Raw genomic sequence first — 26883 nt, 5'->3', positions numbered from 1 at the left:
TTAACGAGCTCTTTATCGGCGGCGGCGGCGTCGGCGTTGGCATCGGAGTGTATATCGTCGATAAACGGATAGCCGTTAGCATCGAGCTCTTAGGTTGAAGTCTGTTCGGCCATAACGAAGGCTGAGGATCTGCGTGTAGAAGCAGTATATACGCGTGTAAAGGTAGTGTGTATAGGACGACAACAACAACGCGACAAGAGAGGTAGACATTAACGCGTATTATGCAGTTACACGCTTGTGTATTAGCTCTTCGTTCATAACGAGTATATACAGAGTATATACAGAGGTGACGTGTATGGCTGCCCGCAGATCAGATTCATGGCTGCCCATAGCCTCGCCGCCAAAATGTTAGTTCTAGGGCTGAGGTTGGTGACAGCTCGGAACTCGGCGGTCAGCCACTTCGGTTTCTTGGCTAAGGTAGCCGTACTGAGCCGGCGAAGATATTTGTCTCGGATGTGAGGCCACGTCTTTTACCGATGGACCTCTCACGATTGTTTCTGTTGATCCAGATTGAGTTTGTCTTCCGTGCCGGCATGTGAGCTCGAGGTGTGCGACGTCATGGAGACGGGGAGGAAAAGCGGGCATCCCTGTTGATTCCCAGTGCATGATGATGAGATTGAGATCTGGGACGACGTTGGAAGAGAGAGTCAGAGAGAGCTCGCTACCGTCGCCTCTCTCTGACATGTGAAAGAATTGCACCCGACGAGACTCCACTCCACTCTACCAGGTTCTGCTCTGTCCTGTTTCGTGATGACTTGATGATACCTTAATGATGGAGACCCGGTGCATTGTCCGTCCCTGCCAACAAGACTATGCTGTCCAACATCAATGCTGTCTTGTCTTCTTCAACATAGCTCCAGCTGTGAGCTACACGTACCATCCACCTCATAACAACGACCACCACCAGCGACATGGTTCACGCCGGACAGAAACGAAAGCGCTCGCCGAGTGAGAACATCCCGCCGACACCGCAACCTCGACACCCCTACCTCACCGGCAACTTCGCGCCCATACAACAGACTCTCCCTCTCACACCGTGCACATATACTGGACAGATACCGGAAGAGCTAGCAGATGGCGAATATGTACGAAATGGCGGCAACCCGGTCTCGAATGACGACCTCGGACGAGATGCACATTGGTTCGACGGCGATGGCATGCTCTCCGGTGTTGCATTCACAAAGGACGAGGCAACAGGACGAATACAGCCAGAGTTTGTCAACCAGTTCATTCTCACCGATGTATATTTGAACACACTGGCATCGCCGAAACTGCGAGTACCCATACTCCCCTCCATCGCCACATTGGTCAACCCACTCGCGAGCTTCATCTGGGTTACGATACGAATATTCCGGACAATACTGCTGGTCATATTGTCACATCTTCCCGGATCGAAACAAGCCATCAAGAAGATTAGCGTGGCAAATACAAATGTGGTGTACCATGATGGAAGAGCACTGGCGACGTGTGAGAGTGGACCGCCGATGCGTATACAACTACCAGGCTTGGAGACCGTCGGCTGGTACGATGGTGCGAATGCGCAAGGAGAGCCAAAGAAGGAGAACACCGCAAAGGTGGTCACACTGGGACAGGACAGTGGACTGATCAGCTTCATGCGGGAGTGGACGACTGCGCATCCAAAGGTGGATCCCACCACAAAGGAGATGCTCATGTTCCACTCTTCTTTTGCGCCGCCATACGTGCAGTACAGCATTGTGCCAAAGTCGAGCGAATGCGAAGGCGGCGAAGGCCAGACAAGACGCAGCAAGATCCTCAATGCTGCAGTCCCCGGCGTCACCAGCGCGAAGATGATGCACGATTTTGGCGTTTCACCGACCCACACTGTCATTATGGATCTGCCTCTATCTCTGGACCCGATCAACCAGTTGAAAGGCCTTCCCACCGTCACCTACACCCCGAGCAAGCCATCTCGATTCGGCGTCTTTCCACGTCGACAACCCGAGTCGGTTCAGTGGTTCGAGACAGATGCATCATGTATCTTCCACACCGCCAACACTTGGGATGATGTTTCCTCCGCAGGCGAGACAACAGCAGTCAACATGCTGGCTTGCCGACTGACCTCCGCCACGCTGGTCTTCGCTGCTGGTAACATTGCGCCGCCAATCGAGAAGCTCAAGGCACCACCGGTCAAGGCTAAGCGGAGGATGCCCTTCTTCTCAAAATACGATTCGGCCACAGAGGTTACAATCCACGACCTCGACTCGCCGACGGACGAGAAAGAGCCATTACTCACAGTCACAACCGTAAACGAAGCTGGAGAGGTCGAGGAGCTGTTCGAAGAAGATCAGTGCAGACTGTACTACTACCACTTCGACATGACCACCCACAACATCACCCACCAATGGGCTTTGTCCTCGATCCCGTTCGAGTTCCCCTCCGTGCGACCGGATGTGGAGATGCAGAACGCACAGTACATTTACGGATGCAGCACCACTACAACCTCCTTTGGCTCGGCGCTGGGCAAAGCCACAAAGATCGACGCTCTGGTCAAAATCGATGCAAAGACCCTCATCGAGCGAGGCAGAAGGACACCGCCTCCGAGTGTAACCGGCGTAGTGGATTCGAGAAACATGACGCAGGTATTGGCCGACCAACACGACCCCACCGATCCCATCCGCGTGTTCACCATGCCTGAAGGCTGGTTCGCGCAGGAACCGCGATTCGTGCCGTCGTCATCCAATGCATCCGAAGACGACGGATATCTCCTCTTCTACGCTTTCGACGAGGGTCAGCTCAGCTCTTTGGGCGACGTTCCCGACGACGTCTCACCTTCGAGAGCTAAGAGCGAGTTGTGGATTGTGAACGCGAAGAACATGACGGATATCGTGGCGAGAGTGCAGCTACCGCAGAGAGTACCGTACGGTCTACATGGCAGTTGGTTCACGGCCGAGCAGATTGCCGAGCAGAAACCTGTCGAGTGTATTCGGACGACGGCCAAGGCGTTGGAGGTGAGGGAGAAGGGGGTTTGGATGAGTGTTAGGAGTTGGGTTGAGGGTGTGCTGGGGTGAGGCGCGGAGTGACCTGGCGTTGGTTACCGTTGACTTGGAGCCCCTCGATCTCATGCATGGCTGGATTGATCCGACTTTCCCAAGGACCTGATAATGACGAGATGCTGGAGCATGCTTCAAGAAGGCCATCGAGGCTGAGTACCTCAAGTCTTCCCGGGCACGCTGGGATGATGGATGATGCCCTCAATCTCAGATGAGACACACGAGATGCTTCAACGATACCATCGAGGCTGAGCTGCTCGACGCTTTTCGGGTGCGCCGGACCATGGGCCAACGGATCACGGTACAGACCGAGCGACTGGCGTCGGTGGGCAATGATTGAACGCCCTTAAATTAAGCGAGGCGGGAATTTATTCGACTCGACCGACGAAAAGTCATATCATCCGGCTGCTTCAACGAACAACTACGCTCCTATGCTCGTCCTGTCGATGCGGTATGCGGCAATGTCTGTGAGATCTCTCGAACCGTACAAGGCCAAGGAAGTTGGACGACCAAGTCAGGTGGCATTTCGTGTAGACACGCACTAATGGCACAAAACAAGCAACTGCATGTCCAACCCAGGCCTCTCATCTCGGGGAAATCTCGAAGCTATGTCACCCTGTCCAATGATTCAACACCTTGTTGCATCTTATAGAGCTGGCGTAGCCGAAAAAATCAGATACTTCACACAGCCCACAAGTCGATTCTCTGCAAATCGGTTCTTTCATACATCGGTCCGTTCCCGCTCAACATGTAAAAATATTTCAAACCGCCTCACTCACCATCACACCGTCACACCATTCTCATCCAACTTACAAGAAAGACTGGGGTGAGCCCCCGAGCGATTAACACTGCTATACCAACGGTGGGTGGGCCATTACGGACCTTTGCTTTACAAATCAGTGCATGCTACATGTGCCGGAGGGCTCTCCTGATGTTGGCTTCCTGGAGTCGCGTTGCTGGCAAAAGAATGCTGCGGCAAGACATGTTGATTGTCCGGCTTGAGGAAGGAGCGGACAAGATGGGTGGAGGGGACGAAATGAAGGGAGAGGGGGAGATGGGGGTGGGAGATGGGTTGGAAGGTATGGACGCTGGTGGTGGCGCCGTCTTTGTTTTGTTTCTTGTACGGTGCTGGCACGCGGATGCTCCACGAGCTTATTGCTGTAAGGTTCGCTGTCATCAATCTTTGAAGGTTGTGGAGAGAGAGGAGAGAGAGAGAGAGAGAGAGGAAGAGAGGGGTCTCACTTCACGTTTTTGCTCCTTGTTGATGGAGCCATGCTATTGCTGAGCAGCTGGAGGGAATGTAGAAGGTAGGGTGACGAGGAAAGATGATCGCATTCAAGGGGTATATGTACAATGCCCAGGCTCGTGCCGCCTCGTTCTCTTGGTATTTGTCTCATCCGTCCAAGTCCCTTCCCAGATGCGGGATGCGTGGCTGTGTGTCCTGGGTGATGGCAAGGTATGCCTGAGGGAGGGATATCAAAAGCTCCAGCCAGAGCAATGAAAATTGTTCCTCGACCCGACCGCCAGAGTGTTTGACCACCCTCAACATGCAGGGAATTGGTCGAGGTATTTGTGAACCTCGTTCGGGTCGTCGCCCGGGCTGCAGGAGGGGGAGTTGTTGCACGTGAGCATGCATTGCAGAACTCGGGTTCCCTCGTAGGGGATCCAGCATCCATTCGCGATGCCGATACCGGTGTCGCCTCCCTTGGAAAGGATCTCGCGACACGTCGACTTGGGATCTGACCCGGGGGCAACAGCGGGCTGAGCAGGCCCACCCGGGTGAGCATCGATCGGTGGGATCTGGAGAGGGACGTTAGTGATTCATTCCGTCCTGGCAGGATAGCCTCAATACTCACCACAGCGTTGCACACGGTGCCTCCCTGGTGATCGGTGTCGCAGATTCCGGTGCCTTGGGTCAGGATGACGTCGTAGTTGATAGACATCCAGTCCTTGCCATTGGTGTATGGGTAGATGGACCTGTGGTTTGGGCCTCTCTGGCATTCCGAGTCGCGTTGGCATCCGACACCCAGAGGTTTCTGGAAGTGGCTGTCGTCGTAGGGGCACCAGGCGCCGTTCTTGTCGAGACCGTGGTCGCCACTGTAATTCGCGTGGTCCGGCAAGGGATCGCATGTAGGAACCTCTGCCATGACGGCAAAGGGAAGCTGGAGCACAGCTCCGAGGACGACCAGAGCGTGGAAGCGATGGTGGTTCAACATGGTTGGGTCGGTGTGCAAAAGAGCTTGGAAGAAGTCAAAGGGCGAATGAGGTTTCGATGGAGAAGAAACAGTCGAGAATGGAGAGGAATCGGACGGATATAAACGTCAGCGTCTGACCTCCTCATCAGTCCATTGCTCCTCCATGTTTGATTGTTTTCGCAACAGAGTTCGTGATCCTTAGAATGAACGCAGAAGTCACCAGATTCTCACGCGTGGCCAGGCATTACCCACGAGGAACAGAAATTGCGACCTCGCACACCTTGTTCCCACAGTGGGCATGCTGACGGAACAAATCTCTCCTCTTCTTTGCGGGCGGTGACCCATCAACAGTCACGCACGCCGCGTCGCTGTTGTCATCGACCATGGTCTCGAATGGAAAATTCGTGCTGGATAGCTAGCCAGGAGCGTCAGCGACAGGCAGAAGCTCGACCAGTATACGTGTTGCTGGACGCTTTTAATCTGCCGGCTGCGAGGGTGTTGAAAGTAAAAGGTGGTGAGATCTCGACCGATCAGACGAACGTCTGATCATCTCGTACTCGGATATTACTCTCGCGTGATGTCAAGGGAGAGAACGAGGGTTGCAGACCTCGCCCGACTCCCCGAGCTCAGAGGAACATCCAAGTCGGAACACGTCTTGCGTTTGCAGCACTGACCTGTTAACGTATGTCCAGCAAGGGCGAGGCTACGCGGTCGAGACCACGACCTGTAAATTGTGACTGTGACCTGGCGATGTACCCATAATTTTAAGATTAAGATAGTAGACTAAAGGTCAAAATCAGCGCACGGACGGAGCACTCCTGGTCGTAACTGGAGCTGCAAAGACCTACTCGTGAAGCTTGCTATTCACCGCCAGGAAACACCTCGCGGAACACTCGAAGACATGCCATCCCCGTCCACGATTCAACGCCTTGCTACCAACGCTGCTCTCATGGGGTGAGGCCGATGAGATGCCCATCTCTGAAAATTCAAACACTTTCACAACCCAATAGCTGACTCTCTGCAACTGATACTGCCCACACATCGGCCATTCTCGCTCAACACGCAAGGCATTTCACCACCATCTCATGCAAATCTCATCTATTTTATCCCTGCTCAGCAAAACCATGCAGCTCTCCGCACTCTTCACTCCCATCCTCGTCTTCCAGCTGATGCTGCACAGTGTTGGCTTTCTGGAGTCGCACTGCTGGCATAAGGAAAGAGCGGCGCGTCATGTTGCTTGCCCGGCTCGAGGAGAGTGCGGATACGATGGATGGAGAGAATGGAAAGGAAGGAGGAAGCAGATTGTCAGACTGAGCACAGTTTTCAATCAACTGAATACATGGCTGTTTCTATCTGTAAGTAACTAACTTCTCCAGCGAATCGCATTATGATAGCTGCTCGACCACAGCGACTTTGACACCATTCAGCTTCTCTGCCAACGCTGACGGCGTGGTCGTATTCCCGAGTCCATTCGTTAAGCCGTTCGTCGCACGACTTCTCGCCGACAGACTCGCCATTTCGCCGGCTCGCTTGGTCGCTCCGCTCAATAGAAGAGGACCGTCGGTAGCAGCTATGACCTAGTCGACTCCTAGGCTGCAGAACTTCTCCACAAGGTTAAGTCTGGCGTGAAGTCCTTTACAGCCGAGCCATACTCCGTGCTTCTTGCACGCAGCGATAACCCTTTCGTATGCAGCAAGCAAGCGAGGGTCGTCGTATTGACCTGAAACACCCATCTCTGCCGTCAAATCGTTAGTGCCCGATGAGGAGGGAGTTAACTCCTGGTACAGCGGCAATCTCGTCGACGAGCTCCAATGCCTAATGCCTCTAATGTCTCGATCATAGGATTAACCAGAGTGTTGGTGTTGACGATTGGGTTGGCCACTTTAGCGGTGACAGATTGGAATTGGAAGTGAGGCAGGCCGTTTGTTGAAGATCGATGTCTAACAGGTTGGAACTTGGCAGCTGCGACGACGTCTCTCGCATCTTGCACCGTCTTGATGTGAGGCACGATAACCCCGAGGGCACCGCCGTCGAGGATTCTTGAGACAAAGTATGGCTCTTTAGATGCAGCACGAACGATCAAAGTGATGCCGGCGTAAAGAGCGGCGATGCAGAGTTGCCCGGTTGTATCGAGGTCGAATGAAGAGTGTTCCATGTCGATAAGGATGCTATCGAAGCCGGCAGTCTTTGCGATTCCTAGAAGTTCGACGGAGCGGACGAGCTTCACTGTGAGCAGAGAAGCCACTTCGTTGCGAACGAGCTTGTCGCGAAAAGAGTTGTTGATTTTGGGGGCCGGAGTGTTGGAGATGTGTTGTGCTTAAACTGAAGGGTGTTGTGCAAAATTCGTTCGAGGTATTTCGATGCTCTGCAGCCTCCAATCCACGGAATCATCCTGAGATATATGTACTCCTTCATCGGCAATTCATCGTGACTCTCTTCGGTCGGTGAACTGCCCCTCAGCCAATCAGTCCGTTGTCGGACATGCCTCCGCTTTCTCGACCACCAACATCACCTGGTCGAGTTATATCCACCCCGACTATCAATGTCGCGCAATGTCCGACAGTGTGTCTGATGTATCTCCCAGACCGGAACAACGACGGCATGCATGCTAAAGATGCTGGACGCGGAAGCAGAAGGTGGAGCCTCCATACCAATGCCCGGATTGACTCCGTTGCTCGCAGCTGACCCATGCATAATGTGATCGTATGAGTCCGAACTGCTCTACCTGTCGCCAAGCGGATGCTCAATGTGTGCCGAGAACAGTCGGTTTCATCACAGATGGAGAGTTGGATCTTCCTCCGACTGTCGTCGGCGAAGGGTAAGCATCGCATAGGAGGACTGCCGGCACTTCTTGTTCTGGACTTTGTATTCCCTGGACAGGTCAGTAGTTCTGCTATGATTCACTTGAGACGACCGAGACTCACGCTAGCTAGGGCAATTTCGTTCGTCACGGGGCAGCCGTTTGCAATAGCGGATGCCGACATATCCACCCAAGTGAGTGGAGCATCGGCCCCATAATCACCGGCTCCAGCTTACACATCGAAGTCGGAACCACAGCATCCAGACCTCCTCTCATCCCAAACACATAGTACTGCAAGACTACTGTCTACGCTGACGCAGAACCGAGACCGACCCAGGATGTATTTCACTCATGTCTTCCATTCCTGGCGAGAAGCAGCGCCACCATCTGGAAGCTCCAAAGACAACGATCTTGCCAAGCAAACTTTCCTACGACTGGAGTGCCGTCTCTTGGTCTGCCTATACCAATCCGCAACTCGTCCGTGTTCTCCGCATCTCGCACCGCTCGGACTTGATCCGGAAGAGACCTTCGAAGCTGTGGAGACCGTCAAGCGCTGGCTCGCGGAAGTGGAGCGCCAGCATGACCTGGGCAGTGCTTGGACATGCTGCTTAGATCCGTACGAGATCACCAGTGTGGGCATCATGTGCTTGGCCATCGACCGCACTCCACAATTAGGAGCACCTAGTCGAAGGTCCACCGCATGCAACGATGTCTACGTGCTGGCCGTCTCACTGTTGAGCTATCTCTCGTCGACCTACCCGGCCGCCGCACAGATGCGCAGAGCTCTCACTGCTTTGCACAGACGGGACAACTTCATGCGAGAGGCCTGCTTGCGCGAGATGGAAGTATCCAAGTCGGTCCCGCGGAAGATATGTACCCTGCTTCTGGACTTCCCGTTAGGCGACTGAAGGCATTGATCAGGCGAACGGAGGCCTTCCGAAGGATCACAACTCGCATTCTCGCCGGACGAACGAAGTCTGCGCTCCCCAGGTGGACCTTGTCCGAAAACCCCAATCCTTCTCCGCAACTCCAAGTTTACCCCAGAATCTTCATGCCTCCGCACCACATGGCACAGTCGTGATCTCCTTTCGGGTTGTCCGCCGTCCATCCGGGAGAGAGGCGGAGTACTGTGTGAGATTCTCCGATGCGAGCATAAGTACTAGGCTGTATCGCCATACAACGACCCATGCCAGGTCTTGATTACACCTGAATCATCCTACCACCATGCTCCATACCTTCCAACAACATGGGTCAAGGCAGTGGACAGTCCTCGATCCGGGCCGGCTCGATGGACAAAGATACCACCATCGAGCATGTCAAATCCACGGACGGCGAGACGCTGGAGCAGAACATTCTCAATCGATATGACCTGCTCAAGACCAAGAGTCAGGAAGAGCTCGATGCATTGAACAAGAAGGTGGTGAAGAAGCTCGATTGGAAGTTCTTGCTATGCATCACAATCATGTTGCTCATGAAGTGAGTGGATCACACACTCGACACGCTGCCTGTATCATCGTTAACGTCTCCGCAGCTACCTCGACCGAATCAGTATGTGAAACGACAGGTCTCAGACTATACTCAAGCGATTCATCGGAGCCATCGCTGACCTTTCAACCTTCTTCAGACGTCTCCAACGCTCGCCTCGCCGGCATGCAAGAAGACTGCAACATGACCGACGTCCAATGGTCCACCGGAATCTCCCTCTTCTACGTCGGATACATCATCTCGCAGATCCCCGCAAACGTAATCATCGCGAAAGGAAAGCCACAAATTCTGCTCCCCTGCTGCATGTTGATGTGGAGTGCCGTCACGATCTGCATGACGGCGATGAAATCACCTTGGGCCTTCATGCTCTGCCGCTTCTTAGTCGGCTTCACCGAAGGACCCTTCCTCCCGGCTGTGTCTTTGATGACCACCAAGCACGAGTCCCCTCTCCGGTGAGTTGCAAGAACATGGACGGAAAGTGGATTGAGCATAGTAGACTGAAATATCCCAGCATGGGCATCTGGCACGCGGGCAACATCGTCAGCAACATCTTCTCCGGTCTCCTCGCAGCCGGGAGCCTCACCAGGGCAACATCGTCAGCAACATCTTCTCCGGTCTCCTCGCAGCCGGGAGCCTCACCAACATGGACGGAATCGCAAACATGCACGCCTGGCAATGGTTCATCCTCCTCGAAGGCATCGTCAGCATCGCGGTCGCATGTCTCGGCTTCTGGCTTATCCGCAACTGGCCCGACAACACCGGCACCTACTTCTTCACACCCGAAGAGAGCCAGATGGCATCCTACCGCGCTTGCGTCTCCGCCGGGGGAATCTTCGAAGACGACGAAGGCGGCATGTGGGAAGACGTGGCGCTTGCGTGCAAGGATCCTTTTACGTGGATGTTCGCTTCGATGCACTTCGCTTTGATCATTGCGCAGTCGTTCGAGGACTTTTTGCCGTCTATTATGGATACTTTCGGGTTCTCCAAGGTCAACACTTATCTCATCCAGGCGCCGCCGTACGCTGTGGCGTATATTGTCACGCTTGGTCCCTCCTAGTCTAGCGGTCGTATGCTGGAGCACTGCTGGCATATTGTCGGCAGCATCCTCTTCTGTATGGCTGGAGCCGTGCTCATCACTTCGACACTCAACGTCGCCGCTCGATACTTTGCCATGTTCCTTCTCTGTACTGGTCCTTTCGTCGGCTTGAACTTGCAAATCTCCTGGGAGACGACAGTGGTGCCTCGGCCTCGTACGAAGCGTGCGGCGCTGATTGCCATTGCCAACTGTGTGAGCAGTGTGAGCCACTGATTCACGCCGTACTTCTTCTTGAGGAGCCAAGAGCTGCGCTACCAGATTGGAGGTGCCGCTATCATTGTGGGCTGCGGACTGACCATCATTTCCGCTGTGATGGCACGATGGTGGGCGTTGCGAAAGAACAAAGCCATCGATGCGCGGGAGGAAACCTCTGGCGAGGTCACGACTTGTAGATTTGCCACTTGATCGTTTTGTATTCATGATGAAGACAACGGCTTGGAAGACAGTACTGCAATGTAGACCGTCATGTACATATTTCTTTTTGAAAAACGAATTGTTCACACTCCGCGCATCCAAGATACTGGATCCAGCATTGGGTCTGTGGCAAAGTCTCCGGTGGCGAAGTGATTGACATAGGCTTCCACGCCGGCGAAGAGGTATCCCGGAGAGTATGACCAGTCTGGTAAGTTTGTGGCCATGCTCAAGTCCAGTGCGTCCATCTCGTCGATAGAAGATACAGCTGCCTGCTTGTACGCTTTCCAACCGGAGCACGTCATTTCGCGAATGAGCTCGAAGACTGTGGCGTACGGTCTCGCATCTGTCATTTCCTCGCTGAGGGATTGGAGGAGCTGGCTGCAAGTGAGAAGTGTTGCTTTGACCTCATCGAATATGGTTCCTAAAGCGTTTGTACCGTTATCGAGCGGTCCAGTCGTCCGAGATGGGAGGAGAGATAAGCCACAAGCAAGCCGGCAGCGAGAAGGGTCTGAAAGTAGTGTCTTGTTGCGTTGTTTTGCTTTGGCCAGAACATGTCGGAGTACAGCGTGATGACTTTCGTGGCACAATCGCAGCAGGATTTTGAGAGCTCGCGCGGCATCGAGCCGCATCTTGCAGAGATGTCGTTCATTGCCCCTCGGAGTAGCAGGAGGCGTTCTTTCTCCCAGAGAAAGTCGTACCAGGCCTGGGCTTGATAAAAGGCGGTCATGTCGGTGAACATCGGAGCATCATGGCGCCACTCCTCCAGCTCGTCCAGAAGCTTTTGGAGCTTATCGTACACCTCAGAGAAGTCCGTCGCATGCTGTACTGGCGAGTTCTGGGAGACGGAGGACTTTGCTTTCGTGCTGGCGAAGAAGGCTCGCTGAACGCGGGAAGTGATGCGGCGTAGCCGCATAAAGTCAAGTAGACAAAGACTGCCATTGGCGACGTTGAATTCTCCAAATTCTGAGGAACATGATCCAGTGTTATCGGCTTCAGTATTGCCAGATCGTGGTCGGACATGTTGACAGGTAGCTCGACCTCGATGTCATCGTCCAGTATCGCGAATGGTCTACCTAGCACCGTTGCGCTGTGTCGGTCCAAGACGTAGCTCTCCCAAAAAAAGTCTCCTGCGATGTTGCTCCTCAAGCGGCGGGATTTCGAACAGTGGAGGCAGATGCATTTCCTGCTCGATACAGATGCCGATACAGATTCTTCCGAGTTCCCATGTCGATGCACCTAGTTAAAGTCAGCATGAATGCACGAGATTTAGGCTCATACATCGCACCGATGTGGAAATATACAGCAAAGCGAGCCAATAAGAAGAGATTTTGCAGGGCCTCCACGCCGCTGCTGAAGTTGACTTTGTCGAAGTAAGCGCTGGCTGCGAGAAAGAAGCTGTAGGGATGTTGCTGCTCCAAGCCTCTACGCCGAAGAGGTACTGCCGAGATGGCACAGATCATGTAGAGACGGAACAGGTCTTGTGCATCACTTGCTTCGGGCGGAGTATGGGAATAGATCTCCTGCACGAGGTTGGCCACGTAGTCTGTCAGAAGGAACGGCTTCTGCACATGGGACTCGTTCATGCTGTGCTGGGATCAGTAGATGGTCTTCGAAATGAAGCGGCACACATACTAAGTCATCACCAAGAACTCAGCCAGATCCATTGATGGCAGTTCTGCAGGTCCTACATCTGGCTGCTGTATGTTCTCACGAGCCAGTAATCTCTTCAACAGATCTGGTTGGAACCGCGGGCTCGAGAAGATGATCTCGAGGTCTTGACGACCAGGAGTTCCGTCAGCAGCATGGCTCGAGACAGCGGGAGCTTGGGAAATGGTTCGTGGTCTCCTCGCTGTGGCGACATCGGGAGGCGAGTCGATAGCAGCACGAAGTTCGGCCTCGCGAGACTCCAGCTCTGCTATCTCTGCATGCCGATTAGCGTCGTTCGCAAATCCACTCGGATCGAATCGTACTGTCGCGTATATCTCTCGCCCGTGGGATTGTCAAGAAACACACACTCCACCTGTGCTTTCTTGCACGTCTGACACTGAGGCGCCTCTTTGCTGCATCGAACTTTGCGAGCACGACATCTCTGACAGGCTTGCAGATGCAGAGCGTCTGTCATGGTCTCACAACGTGATGCAGGTACGCTTGAGCGTTCATCCGGGGTGTATACGAGCCATCAGGGCTGTGTCTACAATGACGGAGCTTCAAATGGCCCACCGATCGCGGCCCATATGTTCATGTAGGTCACTACACCTCATTTCTCAAAACCTCGTTTTATCGCTATTGCAATGTTGCTCTGCTAACGCTTACTAAGCGCTCGCAACGTCTACCTCTCTTGCTCGCAACAGCGTTCTTCTTCTTCCTTTAATTACTACCCTTACCGCCCTCGCCGCCCTACAATGCCTCGAACCGCCCTTAATATCGACTACCTCCAAGCCGAGATTAAGCTCCTACTTAGAGTCTCCGAGTAGACTTATAGCTAGGTTATCGACTAGCTAAGGCAAGAGAAGAACGTAGATATCGAGCCTTGCACCTTTCGAAGGATACTAGCTAGATAGGAGCTATTAACGTAGCTAAAGCTGTGTCTAGCGGAGGAATATAGGGCACTACTATATATAAGGATTAAGGAGCTTTTCTAGAAATAGGATATTAAGGATAAGAGGCTCTTATTGTTTTTGTTTGTTTGTTTGTTTGTTCCATTTACGTCCTTTTGGAGTCTATGACTATGTAGGACGGCCTTGCAAGCAAGGCAGTAGATCTATTTATAATCAAAATTCTTTTAATATTCTTTGACCTTAGGGGAAACCCCGTGCCTAAGGCAATGCTAAAGGACTTTAAACAAATGTAAGACAAAGGAAATTAACGAGTGTCGTTGTCTGTAGCTAGGGCTGCAGAATTTTCGCGCTAAGCTTTTTGTAGAATTTTTAGCGGATCCTTCCGCTTCGTACGCTACGAATTCGAAATGTAGTGCAAAAGTAGTGCAAAATGCCGTGTAAAAGTAGTGCAAAAGTAGCTGTCTAACTCGCTGCCTTCTCTTGTCCTTAATATGCCTTTGTAGTATCGTAGTAGTAGTTCTATCTACGACAACGTAGGTTAATCGCAGAGTTATAGATTCTACTAAGTTCTAGCTCTTTAAAGTATATGTATGCTTCCTTTCGAGGGCGACGACGTCTCTAGGGACATGCGATTTCGATTCGGATTTCGAGAAGATGCGCGTATAGGATAGAGTAGACTGCTTCTTCTCGTTCGTAGAGGGCTGTTCGTTCGAATCGTGCCGTTGTTCTGTTATAGCTTGTATTTCGAGGCGGATTTCGAGAAGGATTTCGGGCGGATTTTAAGAGGTTTTCGAGGAGGTTTCTTCTTCCAGACTGTCTTGGTTTCCCTTCTAAGGAAGGTACTTACGACGGCCACCGCGTGAAGGTGCAGTCTGTTCGGCCGTCTAAGAGGCTCTTAAGGTGCTTAAGGAAGGACGGTTTTAAGCTGTTATTAGGGCAGTTACGGACGATTCGGAAGCAGCTGGGCTTATATCGAAAGGTTCTAAAAGATAAGCAGCTAGAGCACAATAAGGTTATACGGATAGCGTTAAGGGGGACGATTGCAGGCGGTGCTATAGACGACTATAGATATAAGCGGTTAGTAAGGAACCTGCGGAAGGATTTCCACCTTATAGGAAGGTCTGTATACACGCTCGTAAGCACGCTCGTAAGCACGCTCGCAAGCTGGATCCTCTCCTCGCAGGCTGGATTCGTCCGCTCGTAAACCCTAATTTACGCTACTCCCCTTGCTCGAAAACTCCTCCGCCTAGCTCGTACGCTAACGCTCGCCTACTCGCAGGAATCGTATATCTTACATCGCGTATTCCCTTAATCCTGTAGGTTATAATGCACGCCGCCGGAGGGGTGCTTAGGAGCTAGTCTAGCACAGTCGTCTAAAGGCTAAGGGCCCTAATTATATATAGTTAGTAGATGCCTACTACAAGTTCGAGACCTTTAGCATCTACTTTTACGCCTGTATCGATGTATTTATACGGAAGATTATATAAATCTACGTAGGCACTATAGCTAAGACGGTCTTCTTAGTTTCTAAGTAGTATTTAGATACAGTCCGAGAACTCGGCTTTACGCTATAGGTAGGCTCGCAACCGGTTGTGCTATGCTCGTAGCTCTGCTAACTTAATTTATACATAGATTATACGGGCGGATTACGGTGTAGAGACTCCTATAATAGCTAATATACACCTCTTCTGCTATAAACTCTAGGAGGGTTAGAGTATTAAGTTCCGCGATAGCTTCTGGTATACAACGAGCAAGGGTAATTAAACGATCGAGCGCTTCTAGGGTCTTAGTGCAGCTGTAGTATAGAATCGATAGCGTAATGCCTTCTACCGGCTTCGCGACGAAGAGCTCTATAGCGAGGATAGCAGGGCTGACTGTATAGCATTCCTTGCGGTCTACGTTCTAATCCTCCGGTTCACGGTCGAGTAGTTTATTAATAACTATAACGACTACGCTATTCGAAAGTAGGCTAAAGTCCTAGGGCACTTGCCTAGTATTCCGGCTTACAACTACGACTACCCTCCTAATAGCGTAGAGGATCGCGGAATATACCTCGACGTAGAGCATCCGCGTGTTAAGCGGATAGTAGATTAGTATACTTAGTTCGGTTAGTATTCCCCTACGCGCGAGCGGCTCGCGAGCGGTTGCGAGCGGTTGCGAGACGACTAGGGTTAAGGAGCGGTGTAGGGATTATAAGCTTGCAGGCTAGCTTCTTAACCTACTAGCGTTGCGAGCGTTTTACGAGCGATGGCGAGCGAGCTAACTATTTACAGATCTTCTTATATACCTTCCTCCGCCGACTCTGCTATAGGCTTCCGAGATGCTAGTAGCTAGTAGCTATCCAGCGACGCTAGATAGTCGCGAGCTGGACGCCGACGAGGATAAGATCTATGTAGATGCATATCTCTACCTCCGCGATGCTGCTACTCGTTACCTTGCCGCTAGCAATAACCTTGCAGAGTTTTAGACCCCTCCGAAGGGCGCTAAGTTACAGCCGCGTAACCGTATAAGGGACTTCTTCCGTACTAATAGCTTTGCATTCGACTAAGCTATATACAAGGTTACGCCCTCCTGCTCTTCCTCTTCCTCTTGCTTACTACCGTCCCTTGTGTATATAGCCGTCTAATAGCTACCCTTTAGTTCTGCCGTAATCCTGCGGCTCTACCCTATACCTCTTATACTAACCTCGGCGATGAAAACTGTGGCTTCTGCGGCTGCCCTCTACCCTTACGAGCTCCTACGAGCGACGACGACGAGCCTGCGAGCGAACGCGAGCCTACCCCTCCTAGCTCTAGCGCTCGCAAGGGGTTCTTTATTCCGTAGAGCCGTGCTAACACGGAGATAAAGAAGACGGCTAAGACGAAGGCCCGCGAGACGCCTAACGCTACCGCCAACTTACTTAAGGAGGCTAATCGCATTAAGGCTATACTAGCGAACTCTAAGAGTGCGAAGAAGGCTGCTACCGAGAAGGCTACTACCGAGAAGGAGAAGGACGATAAGGAGAAGTCGTTGCCGATCTTCTCTATTAAGTGCACTATTAACACTATCGACATAGAAGATCTAAGCGATAATAAGGACGTAGTAGCTAAGTATTCCAGTCGCCGCAATAAATACATATAGTTAGCCTAAGGCACTGTCGCTGTAATAGACAAGCTCCTTAAGGACGCTAATAAGGAGAAACGTAGTAATGTCTTCCTACAGTATCTCTTAAACGAGAGCATAACTGCGAGGAAGCGGCTACAGAAGCCCTACTACGACATCTACCTTACGAAGGAGTATAGCAAGGGCCAGCCTATTAAGCTCGGTAATACTAACCTCGCCACGGCGGACACTACGCTTAGGATGCTATAGCTCTTTAATCCGAAGATAGGCCTTAAGACTCCTTCCGCGAACGTCCGGATTACTTATGTTATCTACGTAAAGGCTAACGAGCAAGGCGACCTTAAGCCTAGCTCTAAGAACGCGGACGACAGCGGCTAGATGTATTAGCACCTTAAACGCTCTATAAAGAAGGACAGTAGACCTACATTTAAGTATGTAATTAGCTATAGTGTACAGACTAATAGCACTGTCCTACACCCTAACGGTCGTGTATTTAAGGACAAGGACGGCGTTATTTACTATCCGTTTATATAGACTAATAGCTATACTAGCGTCGACGGCAAGAAAGTCCTCGTAGGCCAGAGTTACCTGCTCGTAAGCTAGCTCGCACCGGAAGTACGCTACCTTGTAATAGACACAGGCCCGTCCGGCAGTAACAGCAAGGCGCTCGTAGATTAGTCCGCAGGGCTCGCAAGCCGTTCTCGTGTAGCTCGCACTGCCCTTAGCTCCTCGCAGGATCCGGAGCGCTCTAGCCCTCTGCCTTAGTAGCAACGCTCTAGCTCTAAACGCCCTACTAGCCGCGACCTCTAATTATCGCCGGTAAGCTAGCCTAACGACTATATTCTGCTCGACCCTAACACGGACAGCTTAGATAATATAGTAAGGGCTAAGGAAGCTACCGCGAACCGAGCTAAGGAGAATAGTGCATCTTCGACAATTACCTCCGCAGTAGCTAGTGCGCTAGCGATCCCTTCGGGCTCGACGATGCCCTCTTCGTTAGCGACAACGACGACGCTAACGCCTTAATTAAAGTCGAAGGCGAAGGAGCCTAGTAGTGCTGCTACTACTGCTGCTAACGCCGCTAGTTAAGGGGGTTTGGAGATGCTAGAGGAGGTCGCCGAGCCGGTCGTTTAGCAGCAGAAGATAAAGAAGAAGAAGAAGAAGGTTAACGAGCCGGTAGTTGTTAGCACTAGACGGAGCGAGCGGACTATTAAGCTTACCGAGAAGGGCAGGGCTAACCAGAAGGACTAATATACACGAATCTAATAAATATACGCTACCGACGACTCGCTCGTTGCGTGCTCGCGGACTAAACGGAATAGCTCGTAGCTAGAAGGAGCAATAAACGTGTATCTTATATCTTTATATCTTAATAGCTTAATATCTTAATTCTCTTCCTTAAAAACGGCTCGCGGCGTGCTCGTAGGCCAAAACGGCTAGCTCGTAAGCGTGAAAACGAGGGATTTAAGGAGATATACAGCAACTAACGCATTTATTTAGGTATTAACGTGCAGGCTCGCAAGGCTCGCGGAGAGCTCGCAGGCTAAATCGATCTATCTATTAATCTATTACGCCTAGTCTACCGAACTTCTTGTTAATAGCACGCTAATACTACAACACCGACTACTTAATCTTAGTAATAGCAGCCTTTGACTTGCTCCGTACGTTATTAACCTCGTCTATAATCTCCTTAATTAGCTCCTCCTTTAGCTAACCTTTTAAGCCCCTTAAACCGCTGATCTTACGCTTCAAATCCGACACCTCCGACTCTAACGTAGCGATCTTGTCCTGCGCCTTATTTATCTTACCTCGCATACTACTAACTACCTCCTTTAATATAGACTTCTTTTCTACCGGCTCCTCCTTAATCTTAACCTAATCTCTAGCAAAATACGGAGGCTTGCCCTTATAGTAGTAGTAGGCGTAGGCAGGGAGAGTCGTAGAAGTCTTACACTCGAGTCCGCGATCCTTATACTAGCCGTACTCGGTAACCGCCGGAATGCCTGTTTTTTTTTATTAGCCTACGAGCCTTACTAAGAGCTGTGCGAGCTACATTATCTTCGTCCGTCTCTATAACTCTATATACATAATCGTATCTTATAAGCATCTGACGTCCGCTCTTCTTAGTGTTTTTATTGCTACTCTATACTCTAACGAGGGTATCGTTCTATTAGAGGTCGGAGATGTACTAGAAGTCTTTAGAGGTAGCCGTAGTAGGCTTGTCGTAGACGAGAAGGTCGGCAGGTAGCTGAGGAGTAGGAGCGATAGCTGTAGTAGATGTAGTCGCTAGCTTATCGTCGTTGTCGTCAGAGAGAGAGAGTCCGCGCAGGCGATTAGGGTCGCGAGCCTTACTAAGTTCCGTATTAAGTAGCATCTAACTAGCTATTTTTACGTACGCGCGAGGGTGCGATATTGCGAGCGGTGTATATTGTGTAACGAGCGAGCTGCGAGCGCGCGCGGTAGAGTGGTGGAAGTAGTAGTGTTAATAAGAGTCGAAGAAAAGCGGTGTTAATAATACTTATCTGCGCAAACCGCGTATTGTCGCGCACTTATATATAATTGTTAATAATTAGAGTAACTAGCGCAGCTGTATAGCGACAATACAAGCAATTGGCGACAATAGTAGTGGTTTGTTTGTTTTGTTTGTTTGTTCCATTTACGTCCTTTTGGAGTCCAAGACTATGTAGGACGGCCTTGTAAGCAAGGCATTAGATCTATTTACAATTAAATTCTTTCGGTATTCTTTAACCTTAGGGGAAACCCCGTACCTAAGGCAAAATGCCAAAGGACTTTAAAAGCAGCGCAAAACAAAGGAAATCCAACGAGTGTCGTATAGCCGGGGCTGTAGAATTTTCGCGCTAAGCTTTTTGCAGAATTTTTAGCGGATCCTTCCGCTTCGCACGTACGCTGCGAATTCGAAAGAGAGAGAGAGGAAATGCATTATAGTGCAAAAAGCAGTGCAGGAGCGACGTAGCTGCGTAAGCAGCTACGCAAGCAGCTATCTAACCCGCTATCTCTTTCTCTTGTCCTTAATATGCCTTTGTAGAACTGTATGCCGCTTCTAAACGCATACAGCTACGCAGGTTAATCGCAGAGTTGTAGATTCTACTAAGTTCTAGCTCTTTAAAGTGTATATATGCTTCCTTTCGAGGGCAACGACGTCTCTACTAGAGAAGGGACATGCGATTTCGATTCGGATTTCGAGGAGGTGCGCGTATAGGACAGAGTAGACTGCCTCTTCTTCTTCTTCTTCTTCTTCTTATTCGTAGCGTAGAGAGCTATTCGTTCGAATCGTGCTATTATTCTGTAGCTTGTGTTTCGAGGCGGATTTCGAGAAGGATTTCGGGCGGATTTTAAGAGGTTTTCGAGGAGGTTTCTTCTAGACTGTCTTAGTTTCCCTTCTAAGGAAGGTACTTACGACGGCTACCGCGTGAAGGTGCAGTCTGTTCGGCCGTCCAATAGTAGTGGTGGTGTTATTAAAGAAACGAGAAATGAGGTGTAGTGACCTACTTAGTCATATGGGCCGCGATCCACCCCGCCAAATTCGAACGTTTTACGAATTCGTAGAATCGAACACTCTGCAGACTGTCGCCTTTTCGTATAGCGCGGCGCCCGACTGCCGGTCGTAGGCTCCCTAGGTCGCCGCGAGCCTTTACACAGTTTGGCCTGCCTTCTAAATTTATTTGTTATTATAATAGAAATAAATTTATACCCTCGAAAGTCGTCGCATTTTACATTTTATATCTCGCTGCTAGATCGTAAAATTTAAAGTTTAAACGTCGAACGTCGAACTTCGGTACTTCGGCATAAAGGTAGATCGCGTCGCGACGACGAGGACAGCCTAGTAAATAATCTTGCAGCTAGAGATTGCCTACGATATTATTATAGCATATTATAAACAGAAAGAATGCACGAGGCTCTTTCCCGCATGTTGTAGACGCCGCTCTCGCTGCCGTTCCTATAGATTCGGGAAAAGTTTCGAATTTAGCGGGGTGGGCTATTTAAACCTCCCTAACAATAAGGCAGGTTCGGATAACTTATGTTACTTAACATCGCGTCCTAGTAGTAACTTCGATACCCGCTCTTGCCCGCTCTCTAAGCGTCGCTATTGTTCCTCGCCTTTGCTATCTAAATTTTAACATGCAAATGTATAGTAATAATGTATACACATCGACTCTGTTTCTATGCGTATATATATACACTTCGAACTTTCCCGGACAAAATGCATAGAGGATTCGACATAAATTAATTAGACAACGTCGAGTGGACTTATAGAAATTCGAGAGTCGAGAACATGTATTTTGACACAGAGGATCCGAACCTGCCTTATTGTAGACACAGCCGCCATCAGCAGGGTCGCCGGGAGATGGCAAGGAACATGTCTTGTGGTGATAGCATTCGTGGATTCATCGGATGCTTCTCCGCTTTTTGGAAGACCAGAATGCCAAGACCACAGCCCGAATCAAACCCTTCCATCTTCTTGACTGTCCTCATCTTCTCGCAGCATCCTCTACATTCATCATGTTACTCATCAGATCCGAACGTCCGTCGCGCTGTGACTTTGCGGGCGATGCGAATTGGACGGCCCATCGTATGCGATGCCAGAATTACCGTGAGAGACTTCCGTCTGAGCAAACTCCCGTCGGCATGATATCATGAGCTCGTCGAGGGAGAAGCCAAATAACCCAGCATTTTCGGGACCATCACGGTAATCACACCAGCAAGACCCCCGGGGTTCTCCTCCATCCACGTTCAAAATAAGTTCTGCCAGAAAAATGAGTTCCGCCAGAAAGATTGTTCATTCGACCCTCTTCATCATGCAGCCAATCGCCGACCGCCTCCCACCCTGCGCTTGCCGCGATATGCTTGCAGACCCCCACAAGCTTCGTGAACACTAACACGGGCGTGGGCATGGATGTATGGATCGCATACCGGGGAAAAGTCGCATGACTGATACCGCTAGCAAGGCCGCAGATCCCAGGATTGCCAGCCCGAAGATAGGCCAAAATAATGCGCTGGTGCTTCCGTCACCGATACGGCAAATGGGTGTTGGTACATCCTTGAGCAAACGAGGTCTGAACTGAAAGCTTCGCTCTCCCCGCGTCGTGTTGTTTCTCCGCCTGACTTTTAACACCGCCTCACCACTCACGATGACCACGAACGGCGCGGATGATTACGGAGGTGCCAGCAGCAGCAAGTTGGTGCATGTCACGACGAATGCCAGTGTCGCTGAGAGTGGCTTTCGGCAAGGCGAAGTACAGCAGACGAAGATGCCGTGGTCATTGAAGATGTTCTATCGGAGCGTGCTGTTGCAGATGATACTGCTGGGAGCGTACGTTCTGCCTCGCATCAGCATGTCCAATGCGCTCGACTGACATGAATCGTCCATCAAGGTTGTCATTCGTCGGTCCGGCAATGTCAGACGCCATCTCGAATCTCGGCGGCGGCGGTCTGCGAACTCCATACCTGGCCAACCTCGCATTGGCACTGAGCTACAGCGCGGGATGTCTGGTGGCTCTGTGCGGAGGCCCGCTGATCAACAAGCTGGGCATCAAATGGTCGTGCATCATCGCCGCGGCTGTCATGCCGTTGAAGGGCTCGGCATACTATGTGAATGCCAAGTACAAGCAGCAGGTGTATCTGCTGCTGGCGAGTGTATGCGGCAAGGCTTCGAGAGAAGGACAGTCGACATGCGCTGACCATGGCTGAGGACAGATTCTGACCGGAGCGACATCTGGACTGCTGTATGTCGCTGAGGCAACTGCAATGCTGTCATATCCGCTGCAAGATGACAGAGGGCTGTACTTGGGTGAGTGCAGAGAGACCACAGCGAACAAATGAGAATCACTGCTGACCACTGACCAGGCATCTGGTCCGCCATGCGCAACACCGGCAGCGTCCTCGGCGGAGCCGTCAATTTCTCAAACAACTACACACGATCCAAAGCCGGCGGAATCGCATGGAGCACATATCTCATCTTCGTGGGATTCGAATGCACTGGCATCATCTGGGCTCTACTGCTCTCGTCGACGAGGAAAGTGCGACGCAGCAACGGCGAGACCGTTCCAGTCTCCGAGTCGGCATCCTGGAAACAAGAGTTCATCGCACTCTGGCAGCATCTCCAGCGGAAGAAGGTAATGCCAAACGCCTCCCCTCCACACCAACACACCCACTGACTTTCCATCTCAGACCTGGCTCGTCGCCATCCCCGCCTTTTACTCCTTCTTCTGCGGCGGCACAATGAGCACCTACCTCTCCATCCACTTCTCCGTGCGAGCCCGCGCACTAGCCTCCCTCCTCGTCCGTACGTACCTCACCCCCTCCTTCACTCCCTCCCCTCCTCCCTGCCTCCCTCCCTCAGCCTTGCACCACCGATTCACCTCTGACCACCCCCTCACAGCATCCGTAACAATCCCCTCCGTCCTAATCTACGGCCGCCTCCTCGACTGGACGCGCTTCTCCCAAAAGACCCGCGCCTGGCTCTCCTTCATCTGCTGGACCCTCCCGAACATCGCCTGTTTCATCTGGATCGGAATCGAGTACTCCAATTTCGGCGCCGGCAAAACCGCTTTAGACTACAAACTCGACACCGCCCACTGGTTCCGCGCCTACGCCCCCTGCTTATTAATCTACGTCACATCCTACTGGTGCCAACTCTCCCTCTACTGGATTCTCGGAACCTTTTCCACGGATGTAAAAGCGAGTTCCCGACAAGGTGGACTTTTTAGGGCGTTTGAGACGGCGGGCCAAGCGGTGAGTTATGGGATCAACTCGGGAGCCGGAGCGGATCCGAGGACGGCGTTTTATGTCAACTGTGCGGTTTTTGTGGTCGCGTTGCCGGCTATGGTGTGTTTGATTCGGATGGTGCCGAAGGAGCCGGCGAGTGAGGATTTGGATGTGTTGCCTGCTGGGAGGAGGGATGGAGGAGGGGTGAAGGATGCTATTGATTGAGAAGATGGAGGTTGAATATGATGCAGATTGTACTGGGGGTCTGGCGGCATGGGAGGAAAAGAATTATGTGGTCTTTCGATGGGTCCATGTGCCGATTATTTCATACATAACATGTCTACTTCTAAATGTATATACGCTACGCCTGCAACACCACTCACTGACTGCCTCCCTCACTCACCCAAGCCTAGATTTACGCACAAATGAATATTCCCGCCGACTCCGTTCCGAAATCCTACCACTTCTGACAGAATTCCTTCTGCGCACTCTCCTCACACTGCTTGCAATACGCATGCGCTTTGGCTTCCAAGTCGACCGTCTTCGCCAATTTTTCGATCCGCTCGGCCGTAGCGTGGAATGGTCCCGGGAGGGGTGGATAGTTCTCCACCAATTTGGGAGCTGTGTGTTCCTGACCGAGAGATTCGAGGACGAGGGGGACGATGTGTGCTGTGGAGAGGAGGATGCGTGGCATGCCTGGGATTTGTCAGCGTGAGGGAAGGAGCGTGAAGGGTGGGATGACGTACCGTGCCCGTTGAAGCCGGCTGCCACGAAGTGTCCTGCCCTGTTGGGCACAGGACCGACGAAGGGGAAGGAGTCGGTTGATGTGCCGTAGGCTAGATACAGTCGATCAGTCGTTGTTCAATATCAAAGATGTGATCATCAGAGGCAACTCACTCCCAGTCCAACACCCGCCTTCAGTCGCTGGAAGAGCAAGTTCACCAGACTCATTCTGCGGCCAATCGAGAATATCTCGCCTTGCCCACGTCTCGCAGTACTCCACCACTCCAGGGAAGTACTTGTCGTCTTTGTCGTTGTTGTAGCATTCCTCCGGGTGCTGACAGAGGACTTTGCGCACGCCGCCGAGGATGATGGTGTTGAAGGGTGGTGGGATTTGGAGGTGGTAGTTCTGCGGAAGCATTAGCACTCAGTGTGCAGGATGATGGTAGGGATGGAAACTCACGTTGATGGCGGCATCGAAGTGCTGAGAGCCGGTGTGCTTGATGAAGTATTCGGGAGCTTTGATGGCTGCCAAAGAAGCACGGCTGGGGACGATGCACTTTTGAAACTCGGGGAGGAGATGGGATGCCCAGCGATTGGTGGCGTGTACGACAGCACGAGTCTTGATGCTGCCGCGGTCGGTCTGGACGGTCACAAAACCGTCGACGTCTTGCTCGGAGATGGTTTGCACTGGGGTGTGAGCTTGTAGATTCAAGATTCCCGTGTCCAGTATGATGCGAAGCAGAGCGTGGACAAATTTGTACGGCCAGCTGAGAGTTGTCGTGTCAGTCAGTTGAGACAAAGGCCAGATCGTTGTTCATCGACATACATCTGCCCGGTGGGATGCACAATGGCGCCCAGTGCTCCCTTCATCTGTGAAAAGTCCTCGGCTTCTTTTGGATCGTCGATCTTGCGGCATACACGAACGACAGGATCGTCGATGCCTCTGTCAAGTTTCATCTGCTTGTAAGCGGCAAACAGACGAGCCAATGCCTCCTCAGTCATAGCAGCGTCGAAGGTCTCTCCGAATGCGAGGCAGACTTCCTTGGCGATGTCTTCCTCGTCGGCGAGCTCTTTGAAAGCATCCAGGTGTGCCATCTCGTGGCGGATGAGTTCCATGGCGCCGTCGGAGCCGAAACGCTCTTTCCAGATGGGATATCGCGAGTATGCGTGAGGTCTCAGTTGACCACCTGTGACGTGATTCAGCGACTCTTCAGGAAATCGTCCAGACGGGTGTGTTACCATTTCTCCCGGTTGCACGGCCACAGATCTCGCCGGCCTCGAGCATGACGACCCGAGGTCTCGTCTCGGCATTTTGGGTGTACTTGATGTCGTTGATCAGTATTGGATGAGATGAATGGATCGCTCCTGTCAAGACTGACCTTGTGAATCCAGTATGCGGCCGTTGCTCCAGTATAACCACTTCCAACAATCACGACATCGGCTTCGGTTGGGAGATCTGGCGTTGATTGAAAATCACGAAGAGGAGAGTGGGCAGCCTCGATCCAGTAGGACTTGGTCGGATTCTCGACTGGGAGGACCATTTTGAGCGACAATGTTCAAGCGAACAATGATGTTGGAGGGAAAGAAGGAGGAGGAGGAGGGAACAGAGGTGCATTCATGCACTCATTGATACTGCAGGGTATCGATCTGATAAAGATGAGTGATTCGAAGGAAGCGCATCATAGTTGAGGCTAAAGTGCGGTTCATCCCTGTCTTCATGCCAGACCGCCATGTGCCGAAGCGATCTAGACGTGGTGGTATGCAAGGGCAGACGCATCGGCAGGCATTGGAATTGGCCTATCTTGCCAAGGGGGAGGCCAGTCCGACGGTCCGATTTCATCATACCCACAGATCCGGGCGGTCTGCTGATCGATGCATCACAAGTTCACGACCTTGGTGGTCGGCTCTCCGGGCCTTCGTATGCACTGGAATTTGAAGGGATGGGACCCCGGGAGCTCGGTGGCATGGCGAGGATGAAGAAAAGGAGAGGGAGGAAAGGGAAAGGTCTGGAAGTTCGACTGATCTGGTTGGTGAGGCCTGAGGCATGTATTTCTTACTTGGTCATGTGCCATCAATCAACCCGACAAACGCGAAGTTCTCCCATGATCTCGCCGAATTTCTTTTTCCGTTCACTTTCCTCTCATCACGAGATCTGATGTTCCCATTGTGGTCCTGGTCGCGCTGATTGCTGACAACCAGGATGGACATCGACCGTGGTCTGCTAATTTGGGACACCACTGTCGGCCAATGGCTCGCGGGCATTTCGAGGTCGTTCCTGCTTGAGTTCAACACGGCGAAGCTTCTGCTTCTCGCGCGTCTTGTCTTTTGCTTGATGAGGTGCGTCCATTGGCGATGTAGGAAGTCCACTCGCCTCACTGTGTAGAGGGTTCAGGTGGGAGTACCTTAGAACTACCGGCTGTTGTGATTGACACGGCAAATTGCATCTTTGAACTCTGCCTGCCCTGGGTACCTTAGTTCTAGGTAGTCGCTTCGCTTTCGCATGTCGGATGGCATCACTGCCCGAACTCAACTCACATAGAACTACCTCAGGAAACCTCTACACGTGGCGAAAGTCAGCGCTTCAACGTCCAACGCGGTCTTGACCAGACTCGACCCTCATACTCACACTCACACTCCACTAGTTCGAGCCATCATCTCCCGTCATCGAGCACGATCCTCCCGTCCACATTCGCCTTCACCAAGAACTTCGACTCTCCTCGGCAAGACAGCCGGCCGGCACTTCACTTCGTCGAATGAAGTCCGCACGCATCCA

General features: G+C 51.7%; 7 protein-coding genes across 7 annotated transcripts; 3 read left to right on the top strand and 4 right to left on the bottom strand.

Moving 5' to 3' along the window:
• Positions 1 to 476: 476 nt before the first annotated feature.
• MYCGRDRAFT_97527 (uncharacterized protein) lies at positions 477 to 3351 on the top strand (the record flags this gene model as incomplete). Its single annotated transcript, XM_003847631.1, has 3 exons — positions 477 to 535; positions 908 to 2969; positions 3223 to 3351. The coding sequence occupies 3 exons, from the start codon at positions 477 to 479 to the stop codon at positions 3349 to 3351; spliced, it is 2250 nt and encodes a 749-aa protein (XP_003847679.1).
• Positions 3352 to 4553: 1202 nt separating this feature from the next.
• MYCGRDRAFT_97526 (uncharacterized protein) lies at positions 4554 to 5227 on the bottom strand (the record flags this gene model as incomplete). The annotated part of the gene is made up of 2 exons (XM_003847623.1): positions 4554 to 4811; positions 4868 to 5227. 2 exons carry the CDS (start codon positions 5225 to 5227, stop codon positions 4554 to 4556), a joined length of 618 nt encoding a protein of 205 aa, XP_003847671.1.
• Positions 5228 to 6591: 1364 nt separating this feature from the next.
• MYCGRDRAFT_97525 (uncharacterized protein) lies at positions 6592 to 7361 on the bottom strand (the record flags this gene model as incomplete). The annotated part of the gene is made up of 2 exons (XM_003847622.1): positions 6592 to 6783; positions 7152 to 7361. 2 exons carry the CDS (start codon positions 7359 to 7361, stop codon positions 6592 to 6594), a joined length of 402 nt encoding a protein of 133 aa, XP_003847670.1.
• A 1891-nt stretch (positions 7362 to 9252) lies between these two features.
• MYCGRDRAFT_97524 (uncharacterized protein) lies at positions 9253 to 10800 on the top strand (the record flags this gene model as incomplete). The annotated part of the gene is made up of 4 exons (XM_003847632.1): positions 9253 to 9482; positions 9578 to 9943; positions 10062 to 10508; positions 10593 to 10800. 4 exons carry the CDS (start codon positions 9253 to 9255, stop codon positions 10798 to 10800), a joined length of 1251 nt encoding a protein of 416 aa, XP_003847680.1.
• A 284-nt stretch (positions 10801 to 11084) lies between these two features.
• On the bottom strand, positions 11085 to 13123 carry MYCGRDRAFT_97523 (uncharacterized protein; the record flags this gene model as incomplete). Its single annotated transcript, XM_003847621.1, has 4 exons — positions 11085 to 11375; positions 11438 to 11964; positions 12287 to 12585; positions 12972 to 13123. The coding sequence occupies 4 exons, from the start codon at positions 13121 to 13123 to the stop codon at positions 11085 to 11087; spliced, it is 1269 nt and encodes a 422-aa protein (XP_003847669.1).
• Positions 13124 to 21949: 8826 nt separating this feature from the next.
• Positions 21950 to 23612, top strand: MYCGRDRAFT_51472 (uncharacterized protein; the record flags this gene model as incomplete). Its single annotated transcript, XM_003847633.1, has 6 exons — positions 21950 to 21993; positions 22055 to 22316; positions 22377 to 22470; positions 22527 to 22795; positions 22851 to 22965; positions 23062 to 23612. 6 exons carry the CDS (start codon positions 21950 to 21952, stop codon positions 23610 to 23612), a joined length of 1335 nt encoding a protein of 444 aa, XP_003847681.1.
• A 232-nt stretch (positions 23613 to 23844) lies between these two features.
• Positions 23845 to 26048, bottom strand: MYCGRDRAFT_78024 (uncharacterized protein; the record flags this gene model as incomplete). The annotated part of the gene is made up of 7 exons (XM_003847620.1): positions 23845 to 24083; positions 24134 to 24223; positions 24285 to 24516; positions 24571 to 24877; positions 24937 to 25297; positions 25350 to 25431; positions 25490 to 26048. The coding sequence occupies 7 exons, from the start codon at positions 25649 to 25651 to the stop codon at positions 23845 to 23847; spliced, it is 1473 nt and encodes a 490-aa protein (XP_003847668.1).
• Between the last annotated feature and the right edge of the window lie 835 nt (positions 26049 to 26883).

Source organism: Zymoseptoria tritici, chromosome 13 (genome assembly GCF_000219625.1).
Source record: "Zymoseptoria tritici IPO323 chromosome 13, whole genome shotgun sequence".
Classification (NCBI taxonomy): domain Eukaryota; kingdom Fungi; phylum Ascomycota; class Dothideomycetes; order Mycosphaerellales; family Mycosphaerellaceae; genus Zymoseptoria; species Zymoseptoria tritici.
This window is presented reverse-complemented; position numbering and strand designations above follow the sequence as displayed.